Here is a 19,078-nt window from a genome sequence, read left to right as displayed (position 1 = left end):
TGAGCTGGAAGTGAGTGAGATGCCAGTGAATGTGTGATGGCCTTGGGAGTCTATGAGTTTAGAGTGATGAGATGATTGCCTTACCCTGGTGGCACAGATGAGATCATTCATCCTCTTTCTGCACTGGATGGCTAACCTCTTCCGTGCAGTGTTGGCACTGGCTACCACTGCCACCACCTCCCAAGGCAGAGTGAAAAGATTGCTGGACCTCCTGCGGCCAGAGCTGGGGTGGTGCACATTATGGCAAGCCTCCGAAAGACATTCCAGTGACAGGCCACTGAACTCTTCTTGGCTTTCGGGGCCATGTCTTCACTGGAGCAGTCCTGAGCTGCAAGCATTGAGAACTGTATGCACAGCTGCAGTTCAGATATGGCACCCGGAGTGAGGTAACAGCATGGCAGGCAACTCAGAGGCCACATGCCAGTGAAATGATGTGTTTCCTGTGGCTGCATAATAAATGAGGCAGGAAGCGGACAATACGGCGTGAAAACCCGCCAATGCGGTTGGCAATTAAAACGTAATTTTTCACGCCCACTACTGCACTTAGTGCAAATCTGGGATGATTCCACCAAGGGAGTTTAAAACATAACCACCTTATAAAGTCTAGTGTCAAAACATCTCTCGCCCCTAACTAAAAAATAAGAAAATTATTACCATAGAAATAATTTCTCTATAACACTATCAAAACACTTTAACCACTAATTTAATATATACAGTACAGGTAATATTCTTTTCCCTATTCCATACTTCATGATTAAACATCTCATCTCAGCAACGTCATAATTCTTAACTTGTACCAATTAATTGCATGTGACAATAAGATTTAAAGTTCAGTTTGTATAAGTTCTTAGAATTCCAACTCTCTTGCGAATGAGAGTTCATAGTACTACTGGTGGCTTCACTGTCACCTGTTGCAGCAAATCTTTCTCGTTTTGTGTAGTTTTTACAGCTTTTCCATGTCCTGGGTTAGAAAATTGTATTCTTGGTTTGGTCTGGTTAACTTTATCACGAACAACATTACTGATTTCTGATTTTCTTCCACATCTGTAGGTTTTCAAATTCCCCTCATCCTGTTTAAATGCAGGATTACCTTTAAATTATGGAAACAAACTTAAAGGGAAACTTTCAGTGTACTTTTCTAAGAAACATATGTAGAGGGCTACCTCCTTTTGTGTAAGCAGTCCATTCCTCTGAGTAAAATCCTCTTTAGCTGCTTTAAAAACTTCATTGGGTTATGTCGGTAATCGGAAAAAGCACTTTATAATCTTATCTAGTTAGTTCATGAATTCCTTTAAATTCTTTTTGCATTTCATCTTCCCATTCAGTCCAAGCTTTATCAAATTTTTTTCAAGCAAGAGCGATAGCTTTGTCATACTGAAGTTTTAATTTACATTCCATAACGTGTATCCTTCCTCGCAGCTCTATGGGATGAGTATTGGTTGCACTGGTGCCCTTCTCTTTCGAAGCACTTCTTTCCTTTGTTTCATTATTAGCTTTGAGTATCGTTGCTGTCTGCTTTGTCATCTCGTGCTCAGCTTCTGCCTGCATGTTTAATTCAGACAGCTTTAATTCAGTTCCAGCTGCCATTAACCCTTTATTGTCAGTCTAATGTTCCAATGTCCCCTTAGTCTGGGTTTCTGACTCTTTGGACAAATCCTTTAGTTGAAACAATAATTTCCATAGCAGGGTTACAGAAAATCACAGATGTTTGTATGTTGCTTGATTTCCCTTGTACATTTTCAGTTTTAATAAGAAAAGCTCAGCAGGTCTGGCAGCATCGGCGGAGAAGAAAAGAGTTGACGTTTCGAGTCCTCATGACCCTTCAGCAGAACATGAGGTCATGAGGACTCGAAACGTCAACTCTTTTCTTCTCCGCCGATGCTGCCAGACCTGCTGAGTTTTTCCAGGTAATTCTGTTTTTGTTTTGGATTTCCAGCATCCGCAGTAGTTTTTTGTTTTTATTTCAATTTTAATAACTTCACTGGGCTGATATGACATCAATGGAGACGGAAACACCTTAACTCCAGCCAGGTCATTTGCTAGTAGAAAATCTACTGCTTTAATAAGTAACTTAGGTACAATCCACATAATTACAATACTGGAAATTAAACCATATTTTAAATTAACTCAATACAATGGAGCAGTTAAACATCCTCCATTGATACCCTCTGTTAATACAATTTTATATCACAAATTTTCTGGAGGGAAATTCATGTCACCTGCCAACATCAGCAATTGAGCTGATCTCTAAGAATAATAATTTGCTCGCCTGCTTTACCAGACAAAAATGGGAGTACTCACCCTTGAACACAAAACTTATATAATTTTCTAAGCTCTGATCTATTCCAACAGTAAATACATTTGAAGCTATCGGTTTGTCACAAGATCCACCTACTGCTACAGCATTTTCCAAAGCCATGCTATGCAATCCCACAAATGATAGTCTTGCTTTTTAATTTCCTACATTTGACTTTTACATGTCCTCTCTTATGTCAAAAGTAATATATTAGTTCCCTTAATTGATACTCATCCTCCGTACTGTCCTTTTTATTACCATGAGGAGTATCTGTCTTTTCGTTTTTGCTACCTTCCTCACTGTAACCAGTTCATTATCAGATCTCGTATCTCTACAGTTTCTGTGCAGGTTTGCAAACAATGACATTGTTATGATACAGCAATTGGTAAAGGCTGAGTTGTTCAAATCCCAGAGGGAAACTTGAACAACTGCCATAACCTATATTTTCAATTGATATGTTTGAGACCTCAAGAGGTTTTTTAGATAAACTAAATTAAACATTTATTAATTTAACAACAAATTTAAACACATACACATGTCTACAAATTACTACCATAATAACTTTTAAACAAATTCCCAAATTAATCACTCCCAGGTAAATCTTCACCAAGGCAACAATAACCCATAGACTTTAAACAGACACCAGGCAAAGCACATTTAGTCTAACAAATTCAAAATGAGGTCTCTTTTCAATTTGGTTCCTTGGCAGACACAGTTGTAGGGTCGTGAAGCATCGTGAAGGCTCGAAACGTTAACTGATTTCTTCTCCACCGATGCTGCCAGACCTGCTGAGTTTTTCCAGGTAATTCTGTTTTTGTTTTGGATTTCCAGCATCCGCAGTAGCCTTTAGCTTTTTGTTTTTATCAGTTGTAGGGCTTACAGGTTGCTTAGATCTTAGATGCCTCTGACCTGCACACACAAACTCCTCTCTCCTATCTAGCTTTCCCTTTGAATGTAAATTCTCATCGTATCACTAGGTCTTTGAACTCTGCCTCTTCTAACAATAAAACTCCTTTCATAGCGCCAATTAGTAATATAAACACATTGCTTGGTGTCTCCTAGCTGCAATGTTTACTCCCTTCTTTTGAATGGGTTATTCAACAAATGCAAATGTACTCTTTACCTTCTAGCCTTCCATTTATCTAATTAACATCTCAAACTACTATACATCAAAGCACCTAGACTAGCTGGTTTTAATCCAATTAAGCCACACACTCACGCCCACAGACACAGACCTTTCTACAAGTCCAATTTAAAATAATTTCCAACAACATTATATACATTAATATATTCATGACAGGCATACTGCTACTCAGATGCTTATGAGACAATTTGTAATCATCAGCCATTATGGAAGCTGCTCTTACCTTTGAAACATTATGGTCTTCCACGTGAGACCTTATCCCCAGAGAGATGCTATTTTTAATTTTTCCGTTAGCATTAAGGTTTTCAAAATCTTATTCAACCTTAAACATTTGCCTGTACACCTCTGGCACTGACTCATATCCATTGAGAGCAGCAGTTTCCACTGTGTCATAAGCACTGGACTGTATGTCTAAAAAGAGATGAGTACACTTCAAATGCCTTCCCCATGAATATGTTTTGCAATGAAGCCATCCAATGTTCTTTCAGCCATTGCAGCTTTGCAGCAATTTTCTCAAATGACACCCAATACATTTCAACTCCTTCCTCCCTGAATTTAGGCACTAAGCGAATATTCCTTGCCAAATCAAAACAGAGGGTGGGCTGCAGGTGTGGGGAGGGTGATGGCAGGTGGCAGACTGCTCACACCCCTGCCCCAGAAGGAAAGTTGTTCCTAAATGGACCAACTTTTAAAAAGCCTGCCCAACAGCAGTAAAATGCTGGGGACAGGCTAAACAGGCTGAACATCAGACTTCTGCCCCCCCAGTGGACACGAAGTCCCACTCTCAAGAGCTGCTGGCCGGCAGCTTTAGCAGTCCCAGCAGCACTAGAGTTCAGTACAGGTACCGCTGGGACTGCAAGGAGGCCCCAGGAAGAAGATCATGGCGACTGGAGACAGGCACGTCCCGAGCTTTTTGGGGCAAAGAGGGATCAAAGAGCCTAGGGAGGGGGACGAGGCGGGAGGGAGACGAGGCAGGTGAGGGGCTGCCGGGTTTGGAGGGCAGTTGGGGAGGAACAAAGTGGGGTAACATCTTGAGGGGGGGAAGGGTTCCCCCTGATGCGCACATGACACCCCCCCCCCCCTCAACTGATGAGCCTCCCCCATCCTTCCTGCCTTTTTAAAGATACCGTTTCAAAAAAAGCCTTTGCATTCTGGTCTGCCTGCCACTGCCCAGTGTTTATGGTAGTGGACATGAATTCAGGCCCTTAATTACCACTTAATTGGGCTGGTTAGGGCCTCAGTGCGTCTGAGGATGGTTTAATATGGAAGTTCATATGTAGGTCACTGTAACCCTTTCGAGTTATCAACAGATCTCATGTAACTCTTTCGAGTACATTCACAGTTCTTGGTTTCCAGGAGTGGGACATGAACCCACAACCCTCTGATTCAAAGGCGAGGGTGCTATGAACTGAGCCACAGATGACACCTCGTGAGGATGGTTTAATGGGGAACAGGTCAGGGGTTGGTGGGAAGGAGGTGGGCTGGGCTCCTGACATAATTTACATGTCCCCACCCTCCTGCTAAAAATACACCCTGCAGGGGGCCTTAAAATCCAGTCCCTGGAGTTAACCCTGAGTCATCATCAAATTTTCCTGCCAACCCCTGCTCATGTAATCTAAACTTTTCTTTATCGAGATCAAATTTCCTCACTTCTTTTTCTCTTTGGAATTCAAGGTTTCCCCTCTCAACGTTTTCTTTTTCTCTTTATCTTTGAAATTCTAATTCATGTTTTTGTATTTCTCTTTCCTATTCAAGTTTGTCTTTCATTTCTCTCTTTCTCGAATTCAAACTGTTTCATTTGTAATTGAATTCTAGCTAACTCAACATGAGTGTGATCAGGATCAGCCTTTTCCTCCTCAAGGTTCAGGTGTTGACCCACTACTGCTGAGTTTACATTTAGTGCAGTTGTACTTTTCTACCAGTGAACTTGCAGTGAAACTTTCCTCCCTTCCCTAAGATTGGCATCTGGACTGTGACCAAACCAATCCCCACTCATCCCAATCTCCCATGATATTGACATCTGTTGTGGTTATAGCTCATATGGTGTTGGATATAATCAGTGCTGGGACCTGATGCTGATCACACTCCCCACATCCCCTTTTTACCACCAACACAATAGGCGAGGCTGAACTCCCTTGACTCCGTGAATGATATAGGTACAGAGCAAGAGATGGAAAGTGGGATTTGGCTGGATAGCTCTTATTTAGCCAGCACAAATATACATAATGGGTCGAATGGTCTCCTGTGATGGCATAAATTTCTATGACTTTATTCTATGAATTCCCATTCTCTCAAACCCCCTCTGCTCCATTGAGTTTGAATAGGCTGCTTCATTGCCCACTCACCCACCCCCCCCTCCCCCTCCCCCTGCCGCGCCCCCCCCCCCCCCCCCGCCCCGCCCCTCACCCCCAACCCTCTGCATATAATAGTAAACTTGTATTCAATGCTTGTTAAACTCTTTGTTGATATTGGAATCGGTGCTAAGCATGGAATCTGAATGGCACCTTCATCCTCCTGAAACATGGTGTCCCCCCATCCCAATCCCAATTTACCAAGGGCAGAATCAAGAATTGCAAATTACCCCAACTCTTTTGAATTCCTAATCTTGTTTTGCATTCACCACAATGCAGCCCCTCCCCCACCCACTGAGCAAATAATCCTGGAGTTGAACTATCGTCAGACCTTTCTCATTTTCCACTCACCCAACTCGTAATTCAAATAAGTAAACTTTTATGAAATGGATTGAGTTTTTACAGAGAAATTATATTGAAATTTAAAGAGATTTATTGTTAATAGTTATTTGGTGATAATGAACTTGAGTGAAAAGAGACATGCTGCTGAAGCTTTTCATCTTGCACTCATCAGGACAGTTCACAAGATTTATTCAAGATACAATTTATATTGCCTGATAAGAGAGTGCTGATCCACTTGCCAACCAATCAGCACTTCTCATGCAGTGTAAGTTGTTGTTCCCTTTGTATTCTTGCGCACTGTCCTGATGAGTTCAAGATGAAAAGCTTTAGCAGCATGTCTTTTTCAGCATTTTTCAAGTTTTATTATTTGTAAAATGAGATGAAACTGTTTGTACAAAGGCTTATATGTAATCTTAGAGGTCTGCAGATAAAGGGAATGTCAGGTAAAATAAATTAAGGTGAAGTACCTGAAATTGTATATTTAAAATGTTTTTAGGTCAATGTATATAGTACATTTGATAACATTGTATACACAGCATATATATGCTTTACATAATGTGAACAGAGTTTTCAATACGATTGAGATGGATTGGTTCATTGTGGGTGTTTTATGACAATGACAGAGCAGAGTGAACAATATATTAACACTATAAATAAATTTGATGGACATTGAAATGTTCTGCAAAAATGTTGTCTGAGATTGCTGGAAGAGTCAGATGATTAATACATTCTTCTGTAGTTATTTTGGGTGCATTTAAAATATACAGCAACTTTGAAAAAATGCTGAGGAATATCTTTGAAGAGTTGAAAACTAATAAAAGGAGTTGAGTATAGAACATTTGTGTGTTGTAGAAATAATATTGAATAAAAGTGATTGCTCAGAGTGATGGTCAGATTTCAAGGCAAAGAGAGATGGAGATTATGCTTTTCTGATGAGAGAATGGTCAGAATTTCCAGAAGAGAGTTTAGATTTAGTTTGTCAGTGAGGAAATTGGGTTGAGTTGACTTTTTTGCGGTTGGAAACCTTTTTAGGAGGTACAACAATTGGGGGATTGGATAAGAGCAAATGGGGATACACTGAAGCAGAGTGGATGAATGGAGATAGAGAGAGGAACAGTACTGCTTTACTCATACATACCTCTGGTTGGTTGAAAAGAATCACATGGTCCTCCTAACTCTGATTTCCAGCTCGTCTGTCACTTGGCTTCACCTGCCGGGGAATATCACATTCTCCCCTCCCTCCCTCCCCAATGCTCCTGCTGACCATCCTGGTCAAATTTGGAGACTGGGGACTGAATTTTCCCAGCCCTGCGGAGATGGGCTTAGAGATGAGTGGGCCCAGAAAATAGTGGGGAGCCACACATGTGGCACACATTCTCACCTCTGGGGGACTTCTAAGACCAAGATCTGCTGCCCGCTCCATGGAATCGGCCAGCCAATTATGGCAATTGAGGCCCTGCTTGGGAGCCATTTTGCAATGGCAGTGGTATTTTCCTGCTATCAGAGCACCTCACATCACCCCCCACCACCACCCGGCTGCCCCCAACCCTGTGCAGAGGCTGCCAGCTCATTGGAGTTGGCTTCCCCACGGAGCTGCGGGGGTGGGGGGATGCCTTCAATGTCTCCTTTAAATTCTGCTCCTGGAGCCACAGTATCAGTGGGTTACAGGCCATCATTTGGACAGGTTCCCCTCTGTAATGATGGCCTGGTATCTGTGCAACTTTGGAAAACAAGTTGAGGAATATTTTTGAAGAGCTGAAAATAATAAGCGTTGAACATTAATGGGCTGTAGGAATAATATTGGGTAAAAGTGATTGATCAGAGTGATGGTCAGATGTTGAGGCAGAGAGAGATAGCAAGACCACTGGGAGATTATACTTTACTGTTAGGAAATGGAGGTGGTTTAAGTAAATTTTATTTGTATTTGTGGGTGTTAGGAATGAGTTTTAGCTTTAATGCTTAAGTTTGTTTTGTATTTCTGTATCTGTGTGTTAAGAAAAGGTGTACTTACTGTGGACATTGGAGTATAAGATAGCTTTTGGTAACTTGCGTTATCCTTACAAATCTGCATATATCCGTAAAGGTATAGTTGTGGGTGAGGGAGTATTGTAATATAGTTCATCTTTTCTTTAAAAGGTGCCTGCATTTCTAATGAGAGTTTTACGACCGTTGCAGCTAAGTTAAACAAGAGTAGAGAAACTGCGCTTAGCCTAGCAACAGGTATCCAGAGAGGCAGGTCCCTCCCATGGACACACACAGAAGAAACTAGAAACAGCAGTTTGATTTGGAGGTTGTTTGAGTTCAGTTGGTTTTGAAGACAGCTGCCAAGAGACATTGGAGCAAAGGGGACAGATAGCCAGTCACAAGCTGAAGAAAAGACCCCAGAATCCAGGGGAGTGGAACAGGAGAAACTCCCAAGCAGACCTTCTAGTCAAAGGAAGCACAAGAACCTGGAAAAGGTCCTGTTAAGAGAAGTTAAAACTGAGAGGCAGAGAGAAAGGCTCTAGGCTTCAGATTTAAGGAGACAAAAGCTGCAAAAGCAGATTTAAAGCAAGAATAACTTGCAAGATGCCAGAAGGTCCAAAGAGACAACTGAAGGTCTGTAACTCTTTACTATGAGCATGTGAAGCAGTGGTGTACTGTTGATGGGTGAATCAGTGAGAGAGAGTGTTTGGAAGACTGCTTGAATGCTGAATGGGGGAGGAACATCAGAAGAAGGGTTCGAAACCCTGGAGGTGAACACTTGCGGAAGGTGTCTGAGAGAAAGCATCGGTTTGGGAGAAGATTCCAAAACAAGTTTTTAGAGAGTGGAGATTGGAAACCCCCATGTGAAAGATGGAGTTCAGTGCGACTGATTGGCTCACAGTGTGACAAGTGTCTGGGAGGAGTTGAGGAGATCCATAACATCTGTTTGGAGGTGGCATCTGTCACTTGGTTCCTGAGTGTGCCTGACCACAGGTCTCCTATTGGTTTACATGGGGCAGAATTTTCCCGTTGGTGTGTGGGGGTGGGACCTGCACGCCGACATATAAAATGACGCGCAGTGACGTCGGGTGAGCATCCCGACATCACTGTGCGCCATCATGATATTTCGTTGGGCGGGAGCATGTTGATCTCCGATGCACACCTGCCATTAATTAATGGGCCACTTAAGGCCCTTGAAGCGCCAACTGACGGTGATTTTTCGGCGCCCGAAGAATCTTCAGGTCGTCGCACAGGCAGGCGGGTAGGACACATTTGTATAAACCTCATCCATGGACGGGATAAGAGGGCTCAGTGGGGTCGCGAGTGTGCTCTGTCAAATATTGATTTTTCAAAGTTACTGTGTGATCTGCAATACTTCAAAACACATACCAGCTGCTTGGACTGGACTCACAACCTTCAGGTCAGCACTCTGCAGTGAGGAAACTTTTTTGGGCCTGCAGGTCTCAGGAAGCCTTCCTTTAGCCTGAGAATGGGAGTTGAACTCTCCACTGGAGGCACCTCCTCTGAGGAGCAAGGGAGGGCTAGAAGGGGGAGGAAGCCAGGAGTGCACATTCAGGCGCAGGCACAAGAGGCAGTCCAAAGCGGAAGGGGCTGCAGAAGACGCCACTATCCTCATGCCAGGGTATACAGGCGGCGAAGCAGCTACCTCAATATGTCTGAGATGCAGTGCCGAAGGAGGCTCCATCTCTCAAGAGAGACATTCAACTATATCTGTCAGATGATTGGCCCTGAGATCTCCGCTAACTGTGTGGGTGGACACCCCATGCCAGTGGCTCTAAAGGTCACAGCTGCCCTCAATTTCTATGCCTCTAGCTCCTTCCAGGGCTCGGTGGGTGATCTTAGTGGTATCTCCCAATCAGCTGCCCACACTTGTGTTGAGCAGGTTACAGACGCTCTGTTCAGGCGTGCATTGACCTTCATCCACTACCATTGGGACCAGGCAAGCCAGACACAGTGAGCCAGAGGCTTCGCGGCCATTGCTGGCTTCCCCCGCGTCCAGGGTACAATAGACTGTACACACATGGCCATCAAGGCGCCAGCAGGTGAGCCAGGTGCCTTCGTCAACAGGAAGGGCTTCCACTCCATGAACGTGCAGATAGTGTGTGATCACAGGATGCAGATTCTGCAAGTCTGTGCAAGGTACCCAGGCAGCTCCCACGACGCCTACATACTCAGATGCTGGGGTTCTTCAGTGCTCCAGCCCAGCTGGATGGATGGCTACTGGGTGACAAGGGCTATCCACTCAGAAGGTGGCTCATGATGCTTCTCCGCCATCCAAGAACAGAAACTGAGCAGCGCTACAATAGGAACCACGCCTCCACAAGGGCTGTGTTGGAGAGAGCCATTGGTCTTCTCAAAATGTGCTTCCGATGCCTGGACCGTTCAGGGGGTGCACTCCAGTATCCCCCAGATCATGTCTCGGTGGTAGTGGTTGCATGCTGCGCTCTCCACAATCTTGTGCTGGAAAGGGGGACGCTGTGGACGAAGAAGATGTAGACACAGTGGCTGCGGCTGCACATGATGAGTCCAGCAGTGAGTCCGAGGATGAGCACGCACAGGGAAATGCTGAGGGGGTAGACGCTGACCCGGGCATACTTCAGGGAGGCAGGGACACCCAGGAGGCTTTAATCCAACGAACCTTCAGCTAGCACACCACAAATAGACCTCCAGGACAAGCCTGGGCTGCAGGCTCTATACTCAATACCTGAGTGCAAAAATCTGCCTGGTTAGCAACATTAACTAAGGGTCTTGTCAATAAACTGAATGTCCCACAAAGCACTCATAACATTATTGGTAACCATCCACCTGCGGAAGAGGCATCTTCAGCCATGGTGACATGTCTAAATTTAATATTATAACAAAAGGAACTTAGGGAAACAAAATTACAAAGGTTTTCAACATCACACCAACTCATGAAGACCTCATTGCGGGCCAACACAAAAGCACCAGTGATAAACCCGTGGTGTGCCTTACGTTTATGTTTTCAGGTGCTACGTCTTAGTGCTGTCCCCTTGCTGGGACTGGCATCTGAGACAGCCTGCTGACTCTGCTGTCCTGTTGGTCTCGATGGCCTTGGAGGCAGTCCTCTGGCCCATGGAGCCTGTGCTGGCCCCACCTGGGAGGGAGTTGCCAGTTCCACAGCTGGCATCTCCCCAGTCGTCGCAGTCTCATTGGATGCAACAGTCACTGGCAGAGGGAGGGAGGAGCTGCCACCCTCATTTGAAGTGCCCTGAGAGGAGCCCGCAGAGACAACAGGCAGCTGCTGTGCCAACGTGAGGTTGCTTCGGACCTCCTTGCTGATGGATGGGCACCGAGCTGGGAAACTTGGTGCCCAGACTGTCTCCCACACTGGCACTGACCAGCTGAGGTCAATGCCAATGTGAGGGCTTGCTGGTCTGAGCGCATCCCTAGGAAGTCCTGATTGGTCTCCTGGAGGAGGTTCTCCACGAGAGTCGCCACTCTCTCCATGGAGGACGAATGGCGCTCGGCCATGAGGCACATTGCATTGGCGTTGGTCCACGTAGACTCCTCCACCACAGACACCAAGCCAAGCATAGCCTCATGCATTTCCACCAGATGTTCCTGCACACCCGGCCGCATTTCCTGCGTTTGCTGCGTCATGGACGACCCCAGAGGCACATCATCAGGCACCGACTGAGCATGGACCTGGTCCCCTGCAGTCCTCCGGTTGCTGGGCACTGTCTGTCTCTGCCAGCTCCTCCAGTGACTGTGAAGTGCCCTCACCGCTGTGCCCCAGGACACTAGCCGATGTTCTAATTCCTACCGAGGTGCTACTATCTGCACTGGTGCCTGCCTGGCAGGGATGGTGTGATGCTGGTAAGTCAAAGACTTCAGGGCCCTCAGGTATGAGAGGGGCCCCTGCTGCTCCTCCTCCCAGCCCTGCTCTGCTGATGCTGAAAGAAAGAACAAGGACATTGGATCAGTTAACGTGGAGACAATGTCAATGTGCATCCCTGTCCCCCGGATCATTATGCGCTCATCCTTCCATAAGCAATGGTCAAGCCATGTTGCAAACTTCAATCACTGAACATTCAGCACTGTCATGGCTGTTGGGAGAACAATGGTGACCTCACTGCTGGGCAAACATACCTGCCCGTGGCACCCCAGCCTCACTAACACCGGTGGTCCTGGGCGCATGTCGCCTCTCCAGATCTAGGGCCTCCTGCCCGAACCGATTGAACATCGCCACCTGGGCTGGCTCTCCGCCAGTCCTCGGCAGCATTATGTGCATTCCTCTCCTGAAAAGAAGAGCACTGATTGGTGCTACTTGCACCTGGGCTCTCTTCGTGGACAGCCCACCCCAACCAGAGTGGGACATTGCAGGGCTCCAGTGTCTCCTCACCCCGCTGCTGTTGAACACTCACACAAAGATGCTAGGCCTGTCCCCCCACCGCCTTGGCCAAATACTGCCTACATCACTTTGGCACCACACGGTCTAACCTTCCATAGCAAGGAGGCGCAAGCACGTGGAGCACAGAGGACAGCAGATCGATCGGTGCCGCGCCACCTTGAAGCTTCCCTCCCAGCATGTCATCACCCTGACTTTGACATGCCCTGGAGTTCCAGCACTGCGCCTAGGTGTAGCTCCTCCAGGTTGCCCCCAAAACATTAATGTGGGTCTCAGTGTACCACATGCTGCGGGGGCAGAACCCATCTCTTCATCACCCTCTCAGAGTGACCTCGGCATGGGCAATATCTGCTGGCCCACCCAGCAAAGGACACATGCCGTCAATGATTCAATCCAGCCGCTACACTCAGACTTGGGGAGGGGAGGAGGGGTGTGCCAGGGGGGAAAGCCTACCTGCTGGGTTAAGTGACCAATGCCAACATGGTACTCACCCTTCCCGAGTGCAACAGGTCATTGAAGCGCTTGCGGCACTGGATCCACATGTGTCGCATCACGTTGTGGGAGCTATTACCGCCACCTCCTTCCAGGCATGTTTGGTCATGTGGGGGGGGCCTCCTCCTCCCATCCTGGGGTACAAGGACCTCCCGCTGTGCTGCCACCTCCTCAAGGAGGGCAGCAAGGCAATCGTCAGAAAAATGAGGGGCACAGTGCCCCCCTGCCCTACCCTCCTGCCTGGCCTGTTCACCAGCAGCGCTCTGGGGAGCCTTTCCACTGGCCATGATTCACAGCCTTTGAAAGGCTGCTGCAACTTTTAAAAACAGGCCACCGGGTCGCCATTGGACCCGGTGGTCATGGCAGTCCCACCGCTGCCCGCCACTCCCGCTGTCCTCAGGAGCTGCGATTCACGTGGGCGGGCCTTAATTGGCCTGCCCGTGTTTAATGGCAGCGCGGACCCGATCACGGGCAGCGATCAGGTCCGCACCCGCCCACACCCACTCCGCCCGCCAGCCAGAAAATTCTGCCTATAGACTTTGTACTTACTGTGGACAGTAGAGTATGAGATAACTTTTGGTAACTTGTGTTATCCTTACAAAAATTTGTATATATCTGTAAAGGTATAGTTGTGGTTGAAGGAGTATTGTAATATAGTTCATCTTTTCTCGTTTAATAAATGTTTTATTATTTTGTTAAAAGTTCATCAGCTGACTTCTGTAACTCTGTTCAGTAGCCACAAATAAAAGTTAGGATCTATCAAGCTGGGTTCCACCCTGGGATCAGGTTTGTCCAATAGTAACATCAACTGGGATCATAAGATTACTGAGAAGAGAAGTCAGAATTTCCATAAGAGAGTTTAGATTTAGTTTGTCAGTGAGGAAATTGGGTTGAGTTGATGTTTTTGTGGTGGGAAACCTTTTTTCGAGGTACAATTTTAAAAGGTTTCATAGGTCACCTCCATCTTGAGGATGGGGTTGTTCATCTTGGAGCAAAGGAGGTTGAATGGAGATTTTAGAGCTGTACACGATTATGACAGGTTTTTATAAAATAGACAAAGAAAAGCTGTTCTCATTAGCTGATGGTACAAGGACTAGGGGATGCAGATTTAAAGTTTTGGGCAAGAGATGCAGGAGGGATGCGAGAACTTTTTTATGCAGCAAGTGGTAATGACCAGGAATTGCTGCCTATGAGGCTGATGCAAATGAAAATAATCAATGCTTTCAAAGGAAATTGGATGGGCACTTAAGGGAAATAAACCTGCAGGGTAATGGGGATAGGGCAAGAGACTGGGACTGACTGGATTACTGTACACATAGCTGGGATGGTCTTGATGGGCCAAATTATTTCCTTCTGTGCTATTTTCACTATATTATGAATCAGTGAAACCATTTGAATCCCAAAATTTAAAAATAAACTTTCCAAGCAGAAAAACTGCAAGACTATGGCAATGCAATCCCTGTTAATAAGATCTGAGATATTTAAATGAATTAAACGGGGTTTTCATTTCTCGAAGATGAGTCAATCTAAAACCAATTCACTGACAATGAATTTTATAAATGCAAAATTTCTTTCTGAGCTCTCACGGCTTCACAAATGAATCCACACATGCAGGAATGTTGCCCTCTGCTGACTGGTTATCAATTTTTAAAAAATATATATACTTTATTCATAAAATATCTGAAAGAACATTACAAAACATTTCAAATTGCCATAACAGGAAAGTGCAAAAACATTCAACTTTTTCCACAGAGCATGTTACACTTTGAGGTGCCTCAATACAGTTGCATTTACTACATACATTCAAGTATAAGCTTACAGCCTGAGGGTTCTCTGCCCCTCGGTGTACTGTGACTGAAAGTCTTACACACTGGCTTTTACCCATTGCGCCTTTAGAAATCAGCATGTCTTCAGTTAGTTCTGTGTGGTGTGTTACAGTTCACTCAGGGAGTCTGAGTTACTGTGACGATATGCACTTTTACATGCAGGTTCTAATCTGAAGCTATGATGGATTTTACAACATTGTACCTGACTGCAACCAAATAGCCTCTAAACATTTTGCTGACTTTTTCAATTGAAAGTCTATCTGTCACAGCAGTGCAGTATGTTGGTGTAATAATCAAGTATTACCCCAATGGGGAGTTGTATTTACCCCTGTGTTGCAGTGGCATAGCATGTGAGTACACTGAGCAGGGGCACCATCCAGTCTTCCATCAGACCAGGCCATAAAATGTGAAAAGCAAAATTTTAAACACAGTATTTTTAAGGCCTAGGGCTTGTTCTCTCTGGTTGTTCACAGCAGGTCCACAGAGTTAATCTTTAACACCATTAAGCTCCAGAACAACTCTGCAGATTTGGAGTACATAATTCCTCGAGTATCCCAGTGTACCGTGCGGCCAGTAGGAGTTCTCAAGTCCTCCAGTATCCCAATGTAACGTGCGGCCAGTAGGAGTTCTAAAGTCCTCCAGTATCCCAGTGTACCGTGCGGCCAGTAGGAGTTCTCAAGTCCTCCAGTATCCCAGTGTACCGTGTGGCCTGTAGGAGATCTTCGGTGTCCCGTGGTGCTTCGGGGATCGGTGGTCATGGCGGCAATGAGGGAGGATGCGGGAGAAGATAAAGAGAACCAAACTGTGGAGCTCGGAGCCACCCTGAGCCTGGAAAGTATCCTTTGCCGAGCTTGCTACTTCTCGAAGCGGTGATTGTCCACACATCCTCCAGTCGGGATAGACCCCAGAGCAGAGCTGGTCAGGACAGAAGGATTACGTGTCAGTCCCGGGAGTGGGCGGAAGGAGACTAGGGAGTGAGGGCCGGAAGGGGGGCGCGATCAAGGGGAAGAGAGGAGGATAGAGCCCCCCGGGGCGGGGGGAAGAGGAGAGAACCCCAGGGGTTGGGGGAGGAGGAGAGAACCCCAGGGGTTGGGGGAGGAGGGGAGAACCCCAGGGGTTGGGGGAGGAGGGGAGAACCCCAGGGGTTGGGGGAGGAGGGGAGAACCCCAGGGGTTGGGGGAGGAGGAGAGAACCCCAGGGGTTGGGGGAGGAGGAGAGAACCCCAGGGGTTGGGGGAGGAGAAGAGAACCCCAGGGGTTGGGGGAGGAGGAGAGAACCCCAGGGGTTGGGGGAGGAGGAGAGAACCCCAGGGGTTGGGGGAGGAGGAGAGAACCCCAGGGGTTGGGGGAGGAGGAGAGAACCCTGACAACTCTCCACAGTGCAGCAGTCTCACTGTATAGTTGGACCAGAAAAAAAGACTTGCATTTATATAGCACCTTTCATAATGTCATAAAGTGCTTTACAGCCAATTAAGTAATTTTTGGTGTGTGGTCGCTGTCATAATATAGAAAACGTGGCAGCCAATTTGATCTCCCACAAACGGCAAAGTGATAATGATCTAAATATCTGTTTTAGTGATGTTGATTGAGGGATAAATATTGGCCACAATACTGGGGATAACTCCCCAGTTGCTCTTCAGACTAGTGCCATGAGATCTTTTACATCCATGAGAGGGCAGACAGGACTTTGGTTTAACCTCTCATGGGAAAGATGGCACCTCTGTCAGTGCATCAGTACTGCGCAGCAGTGTCAGCCTGGATTGTTGCGTGGGAGTGGGACTTGAACCCACGACCTCTGACCCCGAAGTGAGCCACAGCTGACATGTCAAAAAGTTCTAGCCATAGGATATTGGATCGCAACCCAATTGATGAGCTGGAAGTGGACCTTACAGCGGCTGCAGTGCTTGGCAAATCAGTTACTCCATTGTGAGAGCAGATTGCTCACTTCCTCCGCTCCTCTCAAGGCAGTGACTCTGTTCCAAGGCATACTGAACCGTGGAAGACATCAAATGAGAGTCCAGTCTATATGTTCCACACCAACCCCCTCAGTGTAGGCTCTAAACAGCTGCCACAGTGAGATCAGGTATCTGGAGACAAAAAATGGTCTTGAACCAGAGACTTTCCTGGCATAAAAGCTAAATACTGCAGATGCTGGAAATCTGAAACAAAAGCAGAAAATGCTGAAAAAACTCAGCAGATCTGACAGCATGTGTGGAGAGAGAAACAATGCTTCGAGTCCACATGACTCCAGAGCTAAAGAGAAGTAGACATGTGATGGAATTTATACTGTCTAAGGGATGGTGGAGCAAGTAAAGCAGGATAGAAGATCAGCGATAGGTGGGAGCTAATGAGAGATTGACAAAGATGTCATGGACAGAAGACAAAAGGAGTGTTAATGGTTGTGGTGAAGACGTACGGTAAGAAAGCAGAATGTGTTAATGGTAGAACAAAGGTCAGCACTGTGAAAGAACAGCAAAGAAACAGGTGGCGCTGTGGGGATTGGGGCTTTAGGTGGTTGGGGGAATAAGGATTTAAAAAACGAATAAAAATATATTTTAAAATGGGGGTAAAGATAGAACAGAGTTCATGGTCTGAAGTTGTTGAACTCAGTGTTAAGTCTGGGAGGCTATAAGGTGCCTAATAGGAAGATGAGGTGCTGTTCCTTCAGTTTGCATTAGCCTTCACTGGAACATTGCAGCAGGTGAAGGACAGACATGTGGGCATGAGAGCAGGATGGTGTGTTGAAATGGCAAGCGACAAGAAGGTCTAGGTCATGCTTGCAGACTGAGCGAAGGTGTTTCGCAAAGTGGTCACCCAGTCTGCGTTTGGTCTTCCCCAGTGTAGAGGTGACTGCACTGGGGGCAGTGAATGCAGCAGACCAAATTGAAAGAGGTGCAAGTGAAGCGCTGCTTCACCTGAAAGGAGCATCTGGGGCCTTGGACGGTGAGGAGGAAGGTGGTATAGGGGCAAGTATTGCATCTTCTACGATTGCATGGGACGGTGCCTTGGGAAGGGGATGAGGTGTTTTGGTGATGGAGGAGTGGACCAGGGTGTAACTGAGGGAGCAGTCTCTATGGAATGCAGACGGGGTTGGGAGGGGGCTGTGAGGAGAAGATGTTTGGTGGTGGCATGATGCTGGAAATGGCAGAGGATGGCGGGGTGAAAAGTGAGGACAAGGGGGACCCTATCATGGTTCTGGGAGGGAAGGGAAGGTATGAGGGCAGAGGCGCAGGAGATAGGTTGGACACGGTTGAGGGCCTTGTTAACCATGGTAGGGGGAAACCTCAGTTAAGGAAGACATGTAAGGAGTGCCATTTTGGAAGGTGGCATCATCAGATCAGATGCGACAGAGGCAAAGAAACTGAGAGAATGGGATGGAGTCCTTACAGGAAGCAGGGTGTGAGGAGCTGTAGTCGAGATAGCTGTAGGAGTCGGTCGGCTTGTAATGAATATTGGTAGACAGCCTTTCATCGGAGATGGAGAGGGAAGGGAAGTGTGGGAGACCATGTGAAGGTGACAAAGGGGTGGAAATTGGAAGCAAAATCAATAAATTTTTCCAAGTCCAGACAAGAGCCTGAAGCTGCACTGACACAGTTATCGATGTATCGAACAAAGCATTGTGGGAGTAGGCCCGAGTAGGACTGGAACAAGGGATGTTCCACATACCCCAGAAAAAGACAGGTATAACTGGGGCCCATGTGGGTACGCATAGATAGCCACATCTTTTATTTATCACTGTATACCATAGATTACTTTTTGCCTTTGAGTGAAGCAGCCAAACACTTGTTATTCACACTTTGTTTTCCTCAATGTGTGAATTCTAGTCCTGCAGATCATCAAGGACTCTCAGCAACAACATGGCCTAAGACATGAAGACTACCAGAGATACAGGTTGGTGGTGATAATCTGAAGTTTGTTGCCCAGAAGCTGGATATAGGTATAAGCAGGATATTGGGACTGCATTCTACAGGTTTGGGCAGTGAATAGTTTTATACATATGACACATTGATTTTTAGATCCCCAAATTGTCTGGAAATCTCAGAGCCGTCTCTTTTTCTCAGTGTGCAAATGGCATAAGAAAATGCTGTAAATTTATACTGTGTGGCACCTTCCCCACCCCCAAAGTGCCAGGTGCCCACACTGTATTAAACAAAAACTGGAAATGCTGGAAAAACTCAGCAGATCTAGCAGCATCTGTGGAGAGAAACAGAGTTAACATTTCCAGTCCGTATGACCCTTCTTCAGAGCAGAAGAAGGTGGATGACCTGTCCTC

General features: G+C 46.3%; 1 protein-coding gene across 1 annotated transcript in view; it reads left to right on the top strand.

The window, feature by feature from the left end:
- The first annotated feature begins 15,482 nt into the window (after positions 1–15,482).
- srp68 (signal recognition particle 68) overlaps positions 15,483–19,078 on the top strand; it is a 51,780-nt gene continuing 48,184 nt past the window's right edge. The window contains exons 1-2 of the mRNA XM_078570823.1: positions 15,483–15,641; positions 18,630–18,696. Coding sequence (XP_078426949.1) covers positions 15,563–15,641; positions 18,630–18,696 — 146 coding nt within the window. The 5' untranslated portion in view covers positions 15,483–15,562. The remainder of the gene's footprint in view (positions 15,642–18,629; positions 18,697–19,078) is intronic.

The sequence above is a fragment of the Cetorhinus maximus genome, chromosome 24 (genome assembly GCF_964194155.1).
Source record: "Cetorhinus maximus chromosome 24, sCetMax3.hap1.1, whole genome shotgun sequence".
Lineage (NCBI taxonomy): Eukaryota > Metazoa > Chordata > Chondrichthyes > Lamniformes > Cetorhinidae > Cetorhinus > Cetorhinus maximus.
The sequence above is the reverse complement of the archived record's forward strand: the minus strand, read 5'-3'. Positions and strand labels throughout refer to the sequence as shown.